This window comes from Carex rostrata, chromosome 4 (assembly GCF_964058835.1).
Source record: "Carex rostrata chromosome 4, lpCarRost1.2, whole genome shotgun sequence".
Lineage (NCBI taxonomy): Eukaryota > Viridiplantae > Streptophyta > Magnoliopsida > Poales > Cyperaceae > Carex > Carex rostrata.
Genome location: NC_135921.1, coordinates 1,268,390 through 1,289,955, shown reverse-complemented (window position 1 = coordinate 1,289,955; position 21,566 = coordinate 1,268,390). Strand labels below are relative to the sequence as shown.

The following is a 21,566-nucleotide window of genomic DNA, read 5'->3' as shown; positions in this document are numbered from 1 at the left end:
CAAATATTTTTTATTAATTAAAAGAAATAATAAGAGGACTCAGAGTTAAAAATCCTACTTTCTTGATGCGGATCGGACAATTTTTTTTTTTTTTTTAATCTGTCCGATCCAAAGAATATCTAAATCGGACAGTTTTAAGCTAATATCAGACTAAATTCTATCTGATGTCCATTAGACTGCATCCAATTTTAGTATTAAGATCCACCTAAGCCTAAGCAAATGAAATGTACACCTATAAACAACTTGAACAAAAAGATTTAGAAATACCATGGTAACAGTACATATTTGCTTTCAAATTATTAATAAGGCAGCAGTGCTATCTAATCTTAAACTTGCACTGATTTTATTATTGAAGTGCTTTCAAATTATTAATAACAGTACAGATTGTACTACAAATGTAAGATAACTTCATAATAAAATAGAGATTTAGAGTTTGATTTTTCTATAAAAAAATTTATTTATGAAACAATCATTTTGTTATCAATTTTAAATTAAAAAGGGATAATACAAATAAATGATTTTTCATGAATTTTGAAAGACTATACATGCTCTCAATGAGCCGGTTTGAATGGAGTGACAATTACATACCTAACACTCTGATTGGATGGAGAGTAGAGAAAGGAAGGAGATGTGAACAATAGAAGGGAATGGAATGGAATAGAAATGAAAACTAACATATTTAATCTTTTTGTGTTTGGATGATTAACGAGATAAAATAAATTTAATTTTTCTTTCCGTTTTATTTCTTTTTTGGTTGATTAAAATTTAGAAGGTTAATGAGAAATTCGGTCGGTGGTTGTTGTAGGTTTGTAACAAAAATCTTGTATGAGAATTATATTGGTAATATATAGGGTTGGACATTTATGTTATTTTTTCTAAAAATATTTGTAATAAAATTTCTTTCCATCCGTTACACCTCAAATTGGAGGGAAACCAATTCTATTAATTACAATGATATAAGCAGTGGTGTAGCCAGGATTTGAGTCAGGGGTAGGTAAAAAATGGGTACGGGCTCTTTTCTTTTTGAAACGGGTTCGGGTTCTTTTCTTTTTAAAATGGATTTGGGTTCAAATTGCATCCATAACTTCCTTGCTATCTTTGTCAGAGTTGCCTACCAAATCATGTTTATGCCATGACTCAAAAAATCGGAATTGTAATGGGTGAATAGATAGAAATCAGGCGAATTGGATTGAAAACTCGGATCTTTTCAGCATAAACTTATTTTGTAAAAGAAAGTTGAAAAATTGATAACAATATAAATATTTCAAAAAATATATATTTCACATGCATGTATAGTTTATTATTAGCTAAATTAATTATTAGGTTTTAGTTTTCAGAATCAAAAATTCGAAATAACAAAAAAAAAAAGGATCTCATCTTCGTCAGAGAAAGAAAGAAAATGGCGGAGAGAGAAAAGAGAAATCGAAATAAGCTCATAAGTGAAGACGGATTCGGACTTCAGAGGTAGGCAAATTAAATTTCAGAGATAGGTGAAGTTCATTATTAAACCATGTTCAAACTAATTTTTTTTTCAGAGATAGGCAAATGCCTACTCCTATTCTACACTACCTCCGCCTATGGATACAAAGTTAAACCTTTCACCTCCTGTATCTTTCATCTCCGATATAATTTTATTAAACAAACATGATTCGATGAAATTTTTTTTCTTTCTTTCCATTCCCTCCCTTCCTCTACTCTCCATCCAAACAAGATGTTAAGCAATACGAATAACCTTCCATAATAATTAATTATTGTAAGACGGGTATTGCATCCATCCCAATTCTGTCTCGTATTATCTTTTATTTATCAGAATTGCACTTTCAGCTATCAGTAAAGATGGCCCTTTAGATCTGATTCTTCGTTTAAAATTTAAGATCCGGCCCGCTTAGACTTGCTGCGGGCTCTCATTTCCTCCACCATTATTTTCTTTTGTTATTCTCCCGATGGAGGACCTCGGACCCGAGATTTTTATTTTTATCCAAAAAATAAATAATTTTATTATAAATAACCACGTTTTTCGAAAAATTTTATTTCTACCCAAACCGCATATATTCTGTGCGGCCCGAATTAAAAATTCGGACCGTATAGAATATATGCGGTCCGAATTTTTTTTTTTTTTTTGGATTTAAAAATTCGGACCGCCTAGAATATTTGCGGTCCGAAATTTTTATTTTTATTTAATTTTTTTTTTTTTTGCTTTTTTTTTTTTCAAATGGCCTATGCAATTTTTGAGTGATAATATCTCACGATATGTTTAGAGATTTTGGATGAAACTTCACAGTCTTGTTCTACAATGTCAAAACTACATGTCGGTCAATTTTCATGAATTTTGAAGATGTTTTTCTATGTTAACCAGGGATGCAAAGTTGGACTCAGAAGCACTTCTTTAGCAGTTTGGACAATTTTTGAGTGATGATATCTCACGATCTGTTCAGAGATTTTAAATAAAACTTCACAGACTTGTTTTACAAACCATTTTCAAAATTCATGAAAATTGACCGACATGTAGTCTTAACATCGTAGAACAAGTCTGTGAAATTTTATTTAAAATATCTGAACAGATCGTGAGATATCATTACTCAAAAATTGCCCGAATTGCTAAAGGAGTGCTTCTGAGTCCAACTTTGCATCCCTGGTTAACATAGGAAACCATCTTCAAAATTCATGAAAATTGACTGATATGTAGTCTTGACATCGTAGAACAAGTCTGTGAAGTTTTATTTAAAATCTCTGAACAGATCGTGAGATATCATTACTCAAAAATTGCCCAAACTGCTAAAGGAGTGCTTCTGAGTACAACTTTGCATCCCTGGTTAACATAGGAAACCATATTCAAAATTCATGAAAATTGACTGATATGTAGTCTTGACATCGTAGAACAAGTCTGTGAAGTTTTATTTAAAATCTCTGAACAGATCGTGAGATATCATCACTCAAAAATTGCCCAAACTGCTAAATAAGTGCTTGTGAGTCCAACTTTGCATCCCTGGTTAACATAGAAAAACATCTTCAAAATTCATGAAAATTGACTGACATGTAGTTTTGACATCGTAGAAAAAGACTGTGAAGTTTCATCCAAAATCTCTAAACAGATCGTGAGATATTATCACTCAAAAATTGCATAGGCCATTTGAAAAAAAAAAAAAAAAAAAAAAAAATTTTCGGACCGCAAATATTCTAGGCGGTCCGAATTTTTAAATCCAAAAAAAAAAAAAAAAATTTCGGACCGCATATATTCTATACGGTCCGAATTTTTAATTCGGGCCGCACAAAATATATGCGGTTTGGGTAGAAATAATTTTTTTCGAAAAACGTGGTTATTTATAATAAAATTATTTATTTTTTGAGTAAAAATAAAAATCTCGGACCTCGGACTCTCCAAGAAAAATGATTAAAGTTTCTTCTTAGAATACAATTTTTATGTTTATTATTATATTATCCTTTCCAAGAGAGAGAATGAAATAGGTTGAGCACCGAGTTAAGAAAATGATTATTATATTCATCTCAATGTGAAGCTATATATCCAAGGCAAATTGATTATTTTTTAGCCAAACTAAAATCTATGCGGTCATAGTAAAATAATTGTTTTCTTTACTTTTGCTCTAAGGCCCCCATAATATTTAAAATTAATATTTGCTCCTACATAATTTTATGCTTTAAAATTTCCATATGTTTCAATCATAACAAAATAAATATATTTCAAGATTGAGGAAAACATGTATAATCACATACGTGATTTATATATAATAAAAAAATAGACAGTTATTGAGATTAGTTTACATAAATACAAGACCAATCCCAATCATGTTATAATTAATTTCTTTTTATAACTTTATGCCAAATAAAATTTCCAGATATTTAAAAACTGGGATGTTACATGCAGTTTTAAAACTTGTTTTTTTTTAGGGTATTAATAAAAATGGCCGAAATTTAGGCAGAGTACAATAGGAATATCGTGTTCCTCGCTTTGACACACTGATCATGGGTCTGATTTGGGCCAGAATGAAGGGTTATAGGATAAGAAAAAGAATTAAATTAATTTGTATTTGATTTTATAGCCATCTTTAACAGGTAGTAACCAACTAACCATTACCATATTTGGGCCAGTATGGGCCAATGTGATCGCTTTGTACACCTGATCTTTTACACGCGTACGGACTAGGCCTCTAGAATCTAGATAATGGGAGTGGGGCACATTCAATTGGCATCTGACTCAAATCGGTTGGATGTCCATTCGGAACCATTTGATTTGTTACATGATACGTATGCGAAGTTTCAATATTTGAACAGATCAAGCACGCACACATCATAAAGTGAATCAATCAATTCCGAGTGGGAATCATATCGATTTAGATCTGATGTCTATCAGATAGGGCCGGGTTTCCTAGATAACTAAGTTACAAAGATGATGCTTTGTGTTACCGAGTCAAGGGAGGAGGAATTCAGATCCAGTGCAATACCTTACTGACTACAATTAGATCTTGAAACAGACCCTTATATCTACATGGGCACTGAATTTCAATTGCTTGGCTGGAACTGGAAGCTCATTGGAGCTCATTGTATTCAATCAGGTACCTAGGAGGATACAAATTCTGGCAGGTGTGGGGTCCATGTTAAATGCTTGATGATGCTCAATTCTCTCCTGCTCCGAAGCAAATAATCGAATACCCCGTATACATAACAGTGTGCCATCGTTTCACAAAAAAAAAAAAAAAAAAGTCTGCCCGTGTACGGTTCCAGGTGCCCATTGAGCTAAGACAGTCGAATATAATTAAATCACATGTGACCATCTGCTTCGACTATTTTTACTGGTCAGATCTTTTCCTCTTTTCAATGCCAGTTCTTTTGCTCTGTTTTTGGTACAGAGGAAATGGTTCCACCCCAACAGTGCTGCTATTGTAATTCATGCTGTGTGCACCCCAACCAAATGTAAGCCTTATTCAACTGAGAAGAAAATTCAGATTTGGCAGCTAAGTATCTCTGCTGTTTTTTTGCAATCCAGCACTAGCGATTTACTTACGTCACTTGGCGTGCAATCTGGTATAAAGATATATGTATGGTATTGATGTTGTGTCGGTTAGAGTAATGTCCCTGTGAAATGATGGAATTTACAGAATTTAAGGTAAAGCATCTCTAATGCATGACAAGTGTTCAACAAAATTTTAATGCATTCATTTTTTAGACATCTTTTGACCACTTGATTCTATACAAAATTAATTCGAAATTTTAAAATTTTCACATGTAGACGCATCACTCGTAAGGTAGGAGAATTTGAACGGTTTGGATTCGTCGTTGAAAACCAATTCGATAGGTTTTAGAGTTGAGTTCACAAGAGGGCTTGGTGAACTTACGAACACGCTAGTTCTACTCTATGAATTTAATTAAAAAACACATGATTATGACATTTTCATCAGTTGACAAAATAGAGCTTTAACTAGCAAACACATGACATTGCTACAGATTTAATTTAAATAACATGAAATTATTATCGATTGATAAATAGAGTTGTTCACATGACATGTTCCCAAATTATGTTACGGATTTATTAAAAAAACACATGACCATTTCATGGGTTGATAAAATAGGGTTGCTCACATGAACGACTGGATAGCCCCTAGCCTAGGCAAGTACAATTGACCTTTGCCCCGCTTCAGAACTAGCCTGTCAACATTCAAGTGACCAACCCGATGAGTCTAATGTTCAAAATAAATTTTATAAAGGAGTATCTGTTTGTTCAATAATTGGCATGTGAGTTCAGATGACCGGGGTCCAAGTTAAATGCATGCATTGAAGCTTGCCGAACGCAGAGCTTAATTCTCTCCTGCTCTGAAACAAATGATCCAACACCTGCCTGTGTACGATTCCAGCTGTCCATTGAGCTAAGACGGTCGATGAGAATTAAATCACATTTGACCATCTGTTTCAACTCTTTGTAGCGGTTTGACCTTTTGTTCTATTCCATGATAGTTGTTTTGCTCTGTTTTTAGTCCAGAGGAAATACATCCACCCCAACAGCACTGCTATTGTGATTCACGCTGTGTCCTTCTCAACCAAAAGTATTTTGTGTTCTTTTGCTCTGTTTTTGGTAAGTCTTATCCACGTCTAAAGGCATCACTAAGCTTCCCAACTGAGAAGAGCCCTTAAATTTGGCAGTTAAGTATCTCTGTTGTTTACTTGCTATCCAGCGATAACAGTTTCCATACAACAATAGCTACCATTCGAGTATTGGAATGTCACCGCAAGAGGCACTTACGGGACAGCAATGTCGAACACCGTTATAGTGGGGACCTGCAAGCACGTATTCACCTACCGGACCCCAGATGATACAAGAAGTAGCTGAAAAGACAAAGGTTGTGCTGAGTCGGCTCAAAGCAGCTCAAGAGCGACAAAAGAGATACGCTGATGTCCATCGAAGACCATTAGAGTTTCTAGAAGGAGATCATGTGTGGCTTCGAGTTTCTCCTGTTAGAGGGGTGCATCGATTTGGTGTATCGGGTAAGTTGAGCCCCCGGTACATTGGACCATTTCAGATTACGCAACGAGTTGGACCGGTAGCATATGAACTTGCATTACCACCTGCATTGGACCGGGTTCATCCGGTATTTCATGTGTCACAATTACGCCGGTACGTGCGAGACCCATCTCATTGTATTGATCACTCCGACTTGCATGTCCAAGATGACTTATCCTATCGAGAAGAGCCGATGCAGATATTGGATAGGAAAGAACAACGACTTCGAAGCAAAGTGATCAAGCTTGTTCTAGTCAAATGGGGACGCCATTCGGATAAAGAAGTGACGTGAGAACATGAAGAAAGTATCCGTGAGAAGTACCCCGAGCTATTCGACGATTCAGGTACGCAATTAAGTTCAGAGGACTGAACTTCATCTTAAGGGGGGGGGGGGGGGGGAGAAATGTTACGTTAAAAAAAAAAAAAAAAAAAAAAATTGTGTGTGACGTTTTAAAACGTTGTGTAACGTTTTGCTCTGTAAATTTTGATCAAAAATAGCAACGGTATGAAGGCTGGATTCAATTAAAACGTTATAACGTTTTAATAAACGTTGGTAACGTTTTATACACTAAATTCTGCGTTTGATCACTTTTTCTTGCGTTTCTCACTAGCTAAATCGTTATAACGATTTACAAAATGTTGGTAACGTTTTATCCCACAAAATAAGGGTCTATTAGCAAAATTTCTGTGTCTCTTTCTCTCTCACTTCGTCCCTTCCCCCTTCTCTTGTGTGTTCCACCAAAGGAAGAAGAAAAAGAGAGAGAGAGCTCCCTCTCCCTCTCAAACCACCGAAACTCCCAAGAAAGTGAAGAAGGAAGCGAGAAGCCGGCCGAATATCTCTCCTAGCTCTCCTATTGGTACTCATTTGTCTTCTCTTCCCCTCTCAAAACCCGAATTTTCGCCATTGTTACGGTTCTTGCTTAAACCCGAAATTGGTGCATCATTTGTGAGTAATCCCTCTCCTTTGAGCTTCTCGTTGTTTATTTGTCGATTCTTCTCTCGATTTCATCTCAATTTCATATTACCATTTTAGGATTTTGAACCACATCCGAATTTTGGGAATAATTTTGAATTTTTTAGTCAAATCCAACCCATTTAGAGGTGTAATCGGTAAGTTTACTTCTTAATCTTGAAGATCTATAAATTAGTCTCGGATTCGATCAAATTAGGGTTTAAGTGATCGGAAAGTTGAATCGGTATCTCTACAATCTTTTAGGTGATCAACCACCAAATTAGCATGAGAATGAATTGATTAAAAGAGTATAGTTGAATAAAATCGTTCGGTAATCTTTTAGAACCCTTACACGTTCAACCCTCAAATTTCTACAAGAATTAAATTAGCAAAATAATGAATGACCAAAAATGGGTATGCTTGCAAATAGTTGTATAAATGGATGGGTTGTAGGACCAAATGGTAAATTGTATGAGATTATAAGGATTTTGTCAAGGAAAGTATGATTTAAACTAATATGACTCGAGTAAACATATTGATAGTCGAACAAATATTAAACCACGTATGAATATGTTAATATAGGCGTAGGCTCGGTTGAGCACGATTTCGCGGGACCTTTCGAGACGTCTGAACCTTAAGCGCGAGATACGCTCCTTGTAATCAGGTGCGGGATTCTTGGACTTGTTTGATACTTTATTTTCAGGAATTAAACTGTTATTCGTTTGTCATGTTGAATCTCATTGATTGCATCATTGAATTGTGTAAAGCATTTGCATAGCCCAATCAAATTAAACTCGAATTGATGTGACTTGAGTGATTTGCATGCTGGTATGGTTGTAGGTTGTGTCGATCTATTATGATTTGATTTGATTGAAAGTCACCACGATTTGATATGTATGTGAATGGATTTACGAAGTTAAGCACTTGGAAAGTTAAGCACTTGGATCCAATGAATTTGCAAAGTTGGGCTGTATACTGGCTTTGATTCCCAGGATCCTAATGGCCTTAGGTGAACGGCCCTCAATGTTTCCCAGTACCGGTTGGGACGAGGGAGGGTGATTATGTTATGATGTGTGAATTGGAATCGTGGGTGACTAGTGTGTAACGTCTGTGGCTCGGTGGCATTCTTCTACGGGTTAATGCATTTGGAAGGTCAATTGAATATTACGAATATTGGAAACGATTCTAAAGAGAATTTTCTTATGTGACTTGAACCATACCTTATGAAATGGTTAAGCCAAGCGATTACAGATGGGTGTCAGATAAAGGGTCCAGCTCGGTGGGCCATCTGTAGGTGTTAGTAACCCTACAGATGTGGGTTTGATAAAGGGTCCAGCTCGAAAGAACATCTGTAGTTGCTACAAGCCCTAATGAGTCGAGTTAAGCCAAATATGTGTTTGTTTGAGATTCAACTTGAAAATTCCGTAAACTGTGATTCGGTTTAATCTTTGTTGTCGAGCATATGCATTCCTTTTTATTATTGAATATGTGTTTGATTGAATTGCTATTGTATAGGTTTCATTTTTGAATATAGAGTTTGATTGCAAGTCCAATAATCTAATTGTGGCAAATTCGCACTGAGAATTTATTCTCACCCCCACCCTTCGGGTTATTTTACAGGTTCTGGTGCGACTGATCCCGGGGAGGCACGCGAGTAGTAGGCCTTTGGTAGTATACCCTTATGTGACCTAGATATATATATGTTTTGTTGTAGAGCTTTAGGGTAGGCCTTATGGGTAGTATCCGGATGAGATACTTTTGATGTATTACATTCTGACCAGACTATGTACTCCGATTTATATCGATAAACTCTGTTTTATATTATAAGTTGTGAATGTTTGAATGTAAATTGAATTGCCTTGTAAGTATACACGGAGTTGTATGCTTACGGCGGGGTACTGTCGCATCCCGTGGCTGCGGGGTGTGACAGAGTATCTCTCATGTGAAGAACATATAATTAATTAATGCATGGGAGGAAAAATATAGAAAATAAACTTCAAAGAAAAAGCATGGTGGAATTGCAACATGGTCTAATCAGTTTGAGTGTATTAAAAATAGTAAAAACAATCTAAAACTAATTTGTAGCAATACCAATAGATGATGGTAATTTAATATTTATTTGTGGCAAAACTTATTTATTACAAAAACATACAACATATAGATTTTGAAAAAAAAAAACAAAAGGAGTTATTTTGGTGTTTCACAAACTCTTGTAATCTCATTACAGAAAATATTCATGATGAAAAAATAAAACTGTTGCGTGTAAGAACAAAAAAAAAAAAATACAAATAGTGAATAAATAAGTAGAACTGTTACAATCATAAAGAAGCTAACTCTACTTTACTTTCATAAGTAAATCAATAAAAAAATAAGGACACAACAATTTTTTTTATTTATTGTGACACATTAATAATTGGTAGAAATCCTCAATTGTTTTTCACGTAACGGACAAAAAAATTATACGCACAAGTTTCAGAATGCAAAATGAAAAAAATAAAACAATAAAGGAAAAATTGTGAGAATGCCACTACAAAACCTTCAAAATGTGAGAATGCCACTACAAACTTCAAAATTGTAGAAATGCCACTCTAAAATTTCATTAATTGTGAAAATGTCATTCTTATACAATTTTTATACTATTTTTATAAAAAATAATCTGAAAAATTCTGTTTTAGAATATGTATTTTTGTATTTCCAATTATACCCTTGAAGTGAAATTTAGAAAGAAATCCAATTTCTATCTTGTTAACGAAAGCAAATCAGGGTTTGTGTTTTCTGATGAAGGGTATTTCAGTCATTATTTTTATTTTTATTTTTTAAATACAATATCAGTGGCAAATTTAGAATTTAAACAAATTTGTAGTGGCATTTCTACCATTTTGAAGTTTGTAATGGCATTCTCACATTTTAAAGGTTTTGTAGTGACATTCTCATAATTTTTCCAATAAAATAAGAGGAGGCATACCATGCACTCAAATCATTGAATGTGAAAACACGACAGGTGAAATGAAATAGTTGGTGAGTTCCTTCAGCTAAACCCCCAAAATCAACAGGCATATATCTGCAGCCCATCCACTTGAGAGAAACGAGGTGCTCGATGCCCTTTGGGACCTCCACTAGCTGTTTAAGTTCCCACAACCAAATCTCTTCCAGGGTCGCCATGGTGCCCTGCTCCATCTCCACTTGAATCAGATTAGACATTTGTTCCAATCCCAGACTCTTCAATTTAGGAAACCACCCTGCTTGGAAAATTAGTCGTTGCCCTTCATATGCCCTTTTGAGGTGCAAGAACGTGAGGTTTCTGCAATGGGAAAGAGATGGCAGAGGATCATTTTGTAATTGAGACCATCCAAGCCGTAGCATTTGGATACTATCCCCAGATATTTTGAATAAAGGTGATTCAAGCATGGTTTCTTTTAGTTTTCCATAGAGACATAACTTCTGAAGTTGTGGGAGGTTCAGGCCATCCAATTGGAGAATCTCTTCCTCATCGCTTGCATTAATATTTACCAAGGAAAGGAAACTCATCTTTGATAATGATTTGCATAACTCTACTGACTGGTTTTCTTTCACATTATATATACGGAAGCTTCTCAGTTGAGTTAAATTACCCAGTTCTCTTACTACCATAGCATTTGATTCTAATGACTGTATAGTCTGGAGATCTTTCAGGTAAAATATGCCCTTAGGTAAAGACATTCCAGTACGAGTCCGGAATGACCTATATGTTGGATCTACCTCCACCTCAGCGAAGAGATGCCGTAACTTTCTCAACTCTGCTATGCCGTCTGGTAGCGTTTGTATTTGAGAACAAAAGAGATCCAGGGTCTGCAAGTTGTAAAGTTTCTTGATAGATTTTGGTAAAGATTTAACCATTGTGTGTCTCAGACCCAAATAGTTGAGATTGAACAAATCCCCAATTGCATTTGGAACCGTTTCAATTGGCAAGCCTTCTAAATCCACAACAGTAAGATACCTTGACTTATCAAAAATCATGGATAGCAAAGGAGATGAGGGAACATCATTGTCAACTGACAAAAAGGTTCTGAGTTTTGGTAGACAAACATCATGGTTGACCGTGTCCCTCAGATTTGTTATTGATAGCCGACGAGTAGAACTATGGGCATTTTCTGAATTGTTATCCTCTTGCATCAATCCAAAATTTTCTCTTTTGCATAAAGAGATGGCCAACTCTCTCAATGTATCATGCATTTGACACCTCTTCACTCGACCAAAATAATTTTTTTCTACCACTTGTAACATGCTGCGATGTATGAGATCCATAAGATAACCCTCTGCCACCTCTTCTAATGTGCTTCTCCCTTTTTGTTGTATAAAGCCCTCGGCTATCCAAAGCCTTAGTAGTTTTTTTCTCGGAAGGCGAAAATCCTCTGCAAACAAACTACAATGTAGAAAACAATTCTTGAGGTATTTTGGAAGGTACTTGAAGCTTAGATTAAGAATATTTTTCAGTGGATCCAAATTTGGGTTGTTATCAAGTTCCCAGGTTAATTGATCATGTACACGTCTCCATTCAGATTCCGTTTTCTCAGAGCAAGATAATACACCACCCAATGAAACAAGTGCTAATGGCAACCCGTCACACTTCGAAACAATCTCTTTTGCCCACTTCTTCAAGGGAGGAGGACATTCATGGTTTTTTTCAATAGGAAATGCCTTTTTACAAAACAGGTCCCATGAATCTAATTCTGGTAAAGGTTCTAGCTCTAACCTATTGCTTTCTGGAGCAAGAGATGCTACATTTGCAATTCTACTCGTAATCATAATTCGGCTTCCTCGATGGTCATTAACAAGCGTGTCCCTTATATCTTGAAATGCTTTTAGATCCCACATATCATCTAACACAATTAGATATTTTTTTCTTTTCATGAGTTTGACCATGATTTCTTTTAATTCTCTGAGATCCTTATTGCCTGTGTTGATTGAATTAATTTGCCCTTCTTTACAAATCTCGGAGATCATATTTTGGAGAAGATTATCCACAGTATAAGATTGAGAGATATTAATCCATGCATGACAATCAAAGTTATTTTTTTCTCTCTTGAAAACATTAGTAACAAGGGTTGTTTTACCTACACCACCCATTCCCCAAACAGATATCACAGAGAGTTCTAGATTTTTAGAATTTAGCCAGCTCGTCAACTTCTCGCTATTATTTTTTATTCCCACGATTTGATCTTCATCAATGAAATGGGCAGAGATGGCCATTTTATATGAGTATTCATTTGAGTAGTTTGAGTTTTCCCCAGTACTGACATTTGTTGTGGGCACCCATCTCTCTTTCATCCTTGCAAGATTCACAAGCCTTGTTTCTGCTACGAGCAATTGAGAGGCAACTCGTTTAAGGTGTACCAATAACTTTGGATCTTTAAAAAGTTTGGTAACATAAATGGATATTCCATCAAACTTCTGATTATTAATTAGGTATGCAAATTCAGACACGATATCTTCAATGTGATTTGCTAACTCATGTACCTCTTTTATCCAAGCTACCTGAGGTTTATTGCTTTGATCATCCATTTCTATCCCATCAAGAAATCCTTGCATCACCCGAAGTTCACTACTAATATTGTTTATGTTTGCTTCAAGGTTTTTGTAAGTTGAGCAAAGCTTTGAAAATTTTGAGATTGCTAGCTTGGCTATTTCACTAGTCAAATCTCCAAGGACCCGGAGGGCTGCAAGAATGGCCGACTCAGCCATGTTCAGTTAACCGAGTTCAACTGTACTATTATTTATTCATTCATTCGTCGGCTGTTCAAAGCAAATATATATCAAAATTAGGTAATCGTATAAAACCTACCATTTCATTATATAAACAATTTTCAATTTTATCTATTATTGAAAATTGGTTTTCCATTAATTAATTTAAAACTAATAATTAAAATTCTTAATATATGTTAAGACAAATATTGTTGGAGATTTATGCATGGAACCTTCAGATAATCTCCCTTCACAACAACAGAGTGGACACTTTTCGCGAGAAAAAAACGCATTTATGATGGTATTCCCTCGCGAAAAATATCGTCGTGAAAAGAAAAAACTGAACAATAACGGTACTCCGTCCCAAAAAGTCATTTTTTTATCCTCGCGAAAAATATCTCATTCTTGTTGTGCTTGATTTGGATTGATGTCAGATGAGTTGGATTGACATAGGCTTGAGACTCAAAAAAAGGGTGCCATGACCCATGGAGACTAGACCATGGGCTTCGATAAGGAATTTTGAGGCTCAATCAAGGGTCTAGAGCTTCAGTTGGTCATTTAAGCATTTGGTCGGGCAGGAATTTATAAGTTTTGAATTGCAGTTAGTGTCCGGTCAGAGTCTGGTCAGGGCACGATTACAAGAATATGTTTTAAGACCGTAGATATTAATACAGCGTGGGTATTGAAATTACCACGATAAAAAGGCAACCATAGTTCCAAGAAAATTGTCTCGGCAAAAATACCTCTATAACTATAGCGATAATATTTATCGGTTCAAAATAAATGAAAAAGTAAAAAGGTAATGTAGTTGACACCAATGAAATAACTTAGAGATGTTTTTTTTCTAAAATAAAAAAGGGAAAATTTCTAGTGTACCTATCTAAAATTTTGAAATAGCCAATTTCTCCATCAAAACACAACAATATCCAATATATCCATACAAATATAACATCCTTTCTTCTATCCCCTTTTAACTATTTAATATTTTATTTATTTATTTTAAAATTTAAATTAACTAATATGCCCTCTAATTTTAAATGGACATATCCATTATTTGGGAATGTCATCTTCATCACTTCCTCCATGAAATCCATCTCTCCTTCTCACCATACCCACACTCTGTCTTTGTTCTTGTTCCCTTTAATTCCAATTCTTAAGTTCCGCCTCTGTTAGTAACTTTGGATATTCAAATGGAAAAATTCAAATGATTCATCTTGGTCTAAAAATCAGAAAATAAAAATCATACCGACCATTGATTGCAGAGATACTAGTACCTAGATGCTAGCATGCACTCGAAATCTGCTGACATTACTTTTTCTCTCTGGTCAATTTGTTTTGTTTCACAAATGCCATGGAAATTGTAAATAAGATAAAAGAAAATATATCTCGAAAGTTACGAACATGGGTGAATCGTTGAAGGCATGATGATTCTTATGCCTAAATCTTCTAGTTTGAAACTTTTTGTCTTTTTTTTTTTTTTTTATCAAAATCGAGTTGGCTCATGAAATTTTTTAAGCCACTACCATTTCTCTAGGGGACCAAAGGCTTCAGCAAAGATGCTACGGTTTGAGATTTTTTCTAATTTTTCTTTTTTCCCTCTTATTTGGATTTTTCTTATTTAAACATCCAAAGTTACTAACCGGGGCGAAATTAGAGAATTGGGAGAAGTGATTTTTACAGTCAATAAGAAGGGTTGAATGTAGAGATGGTGAGGAGATATGGATTTTGGGGAAAAAGGGATGAAGATGACATTAAAAAAACAATGGACATGTCCATTTAAATTTAGAGGGCATATTAGTCAACTTAATTTTGAAAATAAATAAATCAAATATTAAATAGTTGAAAGGCGATAGAAGAAATGATGTTAAATTTGTATTGATATATTGAATATTAAGATGGTTTGATGAGGAAATTGGCTATTTCAAAATTTTAGATGTATATACTAGAAATTTTCCCAATAAAAAAAATACTATTATTCCCTGGCATATGTTCAAAAAAATAATAATAAGAGCAGACTGATTCTATATTTTTTTTTGTAGGGGCAATTTCATGTATATCCTTTAAAAGCTTTGAAATTACATACTGTCCCTCTAAAGTTCATAATATCTTATTTATCTTTCTAAATTTAAAAAAAATACAAATTTACCCATTTTATTGCCTTTTTTTATTAAAACTCATGTTAAATTTATAATTACCCATTTTACCCTTCATTAAAAATAAAATAAAAATATGTAACCTCTTTAAGAAAAGCATTGGTTTGTATCCGATAGCAAATAATCTATATACCTACTTTTGATGGATGCGTACTATTATCTAGACATATGTTTTGGTATACTAACATTTAGGTAGAGAATTGAACAATTTTCTCTTGAAAACAGACAAATTAAAATACTGATATTTTTCTTGAACATGCTATATAATTTTTTTTAATAAAGGATAAAATATATACTTTATAAATTTAAAATGAGTTTTAATAAAATAGCTAAATTTCTGAATTTTTGCAATTTTAAAAAATAAATATGATATAAGAAATTTTAGACGATGCAGAAAATAGATAATTTCAAAGTTTGTAAGGAATATACCTGAGCTGGAGACGGTCAAATGAAACAAGTTATTGTCCGGTTCTTGTCCGATTCTCCATGCCGACTCGATCAACTTGGAAACATGAATTAATATTTTGCATTTAAGTTTTCTTGAAATACCCTGAAAGAATTTAAGCAAATAATCAACTCATCTTGATTAAAACCAGATATGCATTGTAAATTGGCTTCTGATTGCGAATAAATGCACTTGAATTCTCAATTATAATTAAATAAATTTACCTATGAGAAATGGGAGGTAGCACAATTGACTAGAGAAATGTTCTAGAGTTGTTATACCCAAAGGTCGAGAGTTCGATTCCTCCTCACAAACCTTGGTAGCTACTACCAAGTTTTCAAAAAAAAAATTAAATAAATTTACCTATACTACTACAATTAATTGCAAACGGGTAAAGTTTGAGCCAACTTCCTCAATCTGTAGCTTGATTTAATTATAAGTCGAATCATATGGATCGAACGGGAGCAAAATATCAATGGAACTATCGTATTATAACCAGACTAGAGCTTGATATATAATTAGTTGGTCATTTAATTAAGCATCTGGTCGAGGAGAAATTAATAGATTTTGAGTTGCAGTCAGTGTCCGGTCAGTGTCTGGTGATCAGGGCACGATTATAAGAATATGTTTCAAGTCCGTATGATATTGGAACAGCGTGGCTATTGAAATTACCACGATGAAAAGGCAACCAAAGTTCCCAAAAAATTGTCTCGGCAGAAATACCTATAATTATGGCGATAATATATATCGGTTCAAAATAAATTAAAAAGTAAAAAAGTTCTGTAATTGGCACTAATATTCCCTTTTATCGCCGAAATAACTTAGACATATTTTTTTTCTAAAATAAAAATTACTATTATTCCTTGGCACATGTCCGTAAAAATAATAATTTCATGTATATCTTTTAAAAACTTTGAAATTACGTATTTCCTCTCTAAAGTTCATAATATCATATTTACCTTTGTAAATTTGAAAAAGATCACATATTTACCAATTTTATTGTCTTTCCAATTTAAAGTTTAAAACTCATATTTAATTTATAATTACCAATTTCACCCTTTAAACTCATATTTAATTTAAAAATTAGAATTAGGATCGGTTATTTACGCACATTAGTATCGGATTTTAACCGATCCTAATCGGTTATTTACGTACATTAGTATCAAATTTTAACCGATCATGATCAAGGCAATACTAATACTACACTAATCTGGATCGGTTAAACAACCGATCCTAAAAGTTTGAATTAGGATCGGTTGTTTCAAATAACCGATCCTAATAGTACTAATTAGGATCAGTTATTTGAAACAACCGATCCTAATTCGAGAGGAAGAGATAGAGACAGAGAGAGAGAGAGAGAGAGACACGGAGGTCTGAGGATTTGAGAGGGAGAAAGAGACAGACAGAGACGCTAAGTTGAAAATGAGAGGCGCGAAATGAAAATAAGAACCCTAATCAGGTTATATAGGGAGTTATCAAGATCGGTTATTTATTTAACCGATCCCAATAGTATTAAGACTCAAATTTTTTGGCTAAGTACAGAGGCGCGAAATAAAAATAAACCCTAGTGCCAAATTAGAATTAGGATCGGTTGTTTCAAAAAAACCAATCCTAATAGTACTATTAGGATCGATCGTTTGAAACAACCGATCCTAATTATTTTATTTTTATTTTTTTTAATGTTGGTTCTGCAAAAAAAAAAAATTAGGTTCGGTTGTTTCAAAAAACCGATCCTAATTTTTTTTTCCAGAATTAAGATCGATTAATTAAAAAAAACAAAATGTAAATAAATAAAAAAATAAAAATAAAACCTTCTTTATGGTCAGTGTTACAAAGTAATCATCTTCATTATATGTGGAGAGTGGTGCAACCTTTCCTCTTGGATCAAGTGCCCCAGAAACATTTGAAACAATAAATCCTTGGCATAGGGGGCTAAAGCAATCATCTCCATTATTTATGAAGTGATGTCGTAACTCTTCATAAGTTTGATTTGATTTGTCAGTTGGATATTACAAGTCTAAAGATAACACTAATTAAAGACTTGGCCTTGATTCTTAATAATTTATTTTATTCAAATATACAAAAGAAAATATAGTTAGATTGCCTCAATGATGTCAACTTATATTTTTTTAGAGAATAATTGGAGAGCGAGAGAGAGAATAATTGGATTATTTGATTATTGTCAACATATACCATTTGCTCGGAGATAGGCAAACAAACACAATAAATAGTAAATGCATTTTAAAATAATTATATGAATAATTATTGAATAGTCTCTTAGGCTTTTAACTAAATAAAATACCGATCATTGTACGTCTACCGTCGTACAAAAATTTAAACTGCATTTTGGAGGCACTAAATGATGTTTTTTTGAAATTCTAATGCTTCGGATCCGTCTCGTCCCCCCTTTCTAAAAAGTCATCATACACGCAAATCCGACTTTCCTAGCAAAAGTTATGCCTGTTTAAAGTTTTTTCGATAGCTGAACTTTGAAAATTCATAACTAATTGTAAAAAAAATCCAAATAAATTGAAATTTGTGTCAATTCCACGTATTTTTGAATGCTCTACATGCTGGTATAATATTTTTTTAGTTTGGTTCCTATATCAGTTCATACTTGCTAATTTACCAGAAGAGTTCAAATTTGATGTTTTTAGTTAATTGCACTATACCAATGGCCTTTGCTTAGTACTTGGCTGTTGAGTTTGGACTTGATACCATACCAGAGGTCAGTCTAGAGTATTTTATGCCGCTATAGCGCGCTATTTAGAACCTTATTTTTGGCATACAAGAAAACTTTTTCTTCACAAAATTATTTAAATCAAAATATTAAGATCTCTAAAAAAAAATAGTATTAAATTATTTACAAAATAGTATTAGGATCGGTTATTATAAAGGCCCAACTTTTTTTTTGCAGAACCAACATTTTTTTTGCAGAATTAGGATCGGTTCTTGGTAAAAATCGATCCTAATAGTATTAGGATCGGTTATTATAAAGAACCAATCCTAATAGTGCATACATTAGGATCGGTTCTTTATATAACTGATCCTAATAGTATTAGGATCGGTTTTTTCGAAGAACCAATCCAAATGTATGCACTATTGGGATCGGTTCTTTAAAATAACTGATCCTAATACTATTAGGATCAATTTTTACAGAGAACCGATCCTAATTAGCATAGTATTAGGATTGGTTCACTTAAAAAGCCGATCTAAATAGTTTTTTGGATTGGTTTTTTTTTAAAAACCGATCCAGATAGGTATTAGTATCGATTGTTTCATATAACCGATCCAGATAGGCTGATGCTAATTCCAATTTTTCCACTAGTGATATGCAAGGATTAAAATGCCACTTGCAATATGATATTTTATAATAATTTAGATAAGTAAGTTAACTTGCTAAAACTATTGTATTTTTGTATGAAAATTATATTTTGTCAAATTTAAAATATTTTACAATCTTTTAATTAAGAATTGGGATATATAGGTAGATCATGTTATATTAATAATTAACCATTCAATAACAATTTGTTTTCACTATAATAGTATAGAATAATTATAACAATCCCCTCAACCCTGTCCCCCCATTTAACCCCGCACTCTCTCTCTCCAAATTAACTCCCTTAATTGCCTTTTATTCCCGCACTAATTCCTCTAAGAATTTCCATTTATCCCCGCATTAATTACTGCCATTTAATAACAATCCCCGCATTAATTAACAATCCCGACATTAATTATACTGTCCTCTAATAACAATCCACGCATTAATTATATTATCCTTTAATAACAATTCCCGCTAATAAATATTAATTTGTTTATTGATGTTCAAGAAAGTATTTATCATTGTTCTGACAAGTATTTATCCTTATGTCTGAGAAGTATTTATCATTGTCCCTGACATGATAATACTTTGATTTGATTAAACATTACTTATTGACAAGTTCAAGAACAAAGTTCAAGAAAGTATTTATCGTTGTTCTGACAAGTATTTACGATTATATATGAGAAGTATTTATCATTGTCACAGATGTTTTACTGTAAGTTGCAATTATGTCTGAGAAGTATTTATCCATGTAACATATAGTATTTATCCATATATCATAAAGTATTTATCCTTATGTCTGACAAATATTTATAATTGATATTGTACTAAAAGTTGCAATTATGTCTGATAAGTATTTATCCATGTAACATATAGTATTTATCAATGTATCATAAAGTATTTATCCTTATGTCTGAGAAGTATTTATCATTGGGTGAGGGGATTGTTTATTTAATGGTCCCCAGTTTTGCGGGGACAATCCAGAAAAAAAAGGAAAATTTGTGCGGGGATAAATGACAAGTATTTATGAGGGGATTGCTTATTTAATGGTCCCCAGTTGTGCGGGGACGATTCAAAAAAAAAGGAAATTTTGTGCGGGGACAACTCATGGGTTGATTTATTCTTTCCTAAATAGAGATCATTGCATAGGGATTAATACTTTGCGAATTCAAGATAAATACTTTGATGCTTTAAGTTAAATACTAACAGTTTCTGCAGAGCATTAATGACTGGGTGGTCCTCCCCATGATATTTTTGGCAGTTTGTGCGGGGTTTTTTGCGGGGATAGACCTGCGGGGATTGTTATCAGGGTCCAATAGTATAATAAGAAAAGATAAAAGAATATGAAAATTAGCCCTAAATAATATGCGATTGTATATATCATATTTCAAAAATCAAGATGCGAAGTTAACAGATGGAAAGTTTTGCGATGCAATATTGTATCACAAGTTTTTAATTAAATAAAAAAATGCAAAATAAGAAAAATTAAATGGAACTACGGACATACCTCTCGATCGAGAAACAAAAGAGCAAGCTAGTATAGCAGCCCTACAAAAGCACCAGATGTTGCGTACTTGCGCGTCTTTCCTCGTCCTTTTCCTTTTGTCTATGCTGGTTATTTATCGGCCAAATATCGAGAGAAATCGAAGTTCGGGATGTAGAGAGGAAAGCTCTGATGAGTTTGAGGGGCCGAGGTTTGAACAGGAAAGAAAAAAAGAAGAAGTGAAAAGTCACGATGAATTGTGAGAGACGGAAGTTGGATTAGCAGCTGCGAAGCTAATTAAACTATTTTTAAGGTGAACTGTAAGGTAAGAAGAGTCCCCAGTCTCTATTACAATATTTGATGCATGAAACGAATCTTCAATACAATTGGTTGGTCTCGGCATATATGGATTTTTTTAAGAAAGCGTCTAATTGTCCACAGCCTTTTGTTCACCATTTGTCCACAGCTTTGACTTGCGCGAATATTGTAAAATTACTTCTACATGATGTATAATTATATAATATATCACATAAAATATATCAGTTAATCACAAAACATCCAGCAACTATTTGAAGTGGTCCCATGATAGTTAGAAAAAGATTGCAACTTGCATAACAAGACAAAATAAATGTACTTTCAAACTGTACTTCGGAAATTACAGTTATAGAAAGTTATTGGCAGTTAGAGTTAGTTATTAGCGGTTATTGGCAGTTAGTGTTAATTATTAGCGTCCGCACTGGGTTGAATCTTGTATACTGTAAAATTGAATCTTGTATACTGTAAAATTGAATCTTCTACACAGTAAAATTTACAATTGAATCTTATATACTGTAAAATTGAATCAGCAGAACTGTAAAATTGAATCTTGTATACAGTAGAATTTTCAATTGAATCTTGTATACTGTAAAAATTAAATCTTGTATACAGTATAATTTTCAATTGAATCTTGCATATTGTAAAATATATACTATAAAATTGA

At 33.5% G+C, this 21,566-nt stretch overlaps 1 protein-coding gene across 1 annotated transcript; it reads right to left on the bottom strand.

Annotated features, from left to right (window-relative positions):
* Positions 1-10,370: 10,370 nt before the first annotated feature.
* On the bottom strand, positions 10,371-20,627 carry LOC144552476 (disease resistance protein RPM1-like). The gene is made up of 2 exons (XM_078300456.1): positions 20,612-20,627; positions 10,371-13,235 (listed from the first exon to the last, which is right to left on the bottom strand). Exon 2 carries the CDS (start codon positions 13,182-13,184, stop codon positions 10,371-10,373), a length of 2,814 nt encoding a protein of 937 aa, XP_078156582.1. The 5' UTR covers positions 13,185-13,235; positions 20,612-20,627.
* Positions 20,628-21,566: the final 939 nt, after the last annotated feature.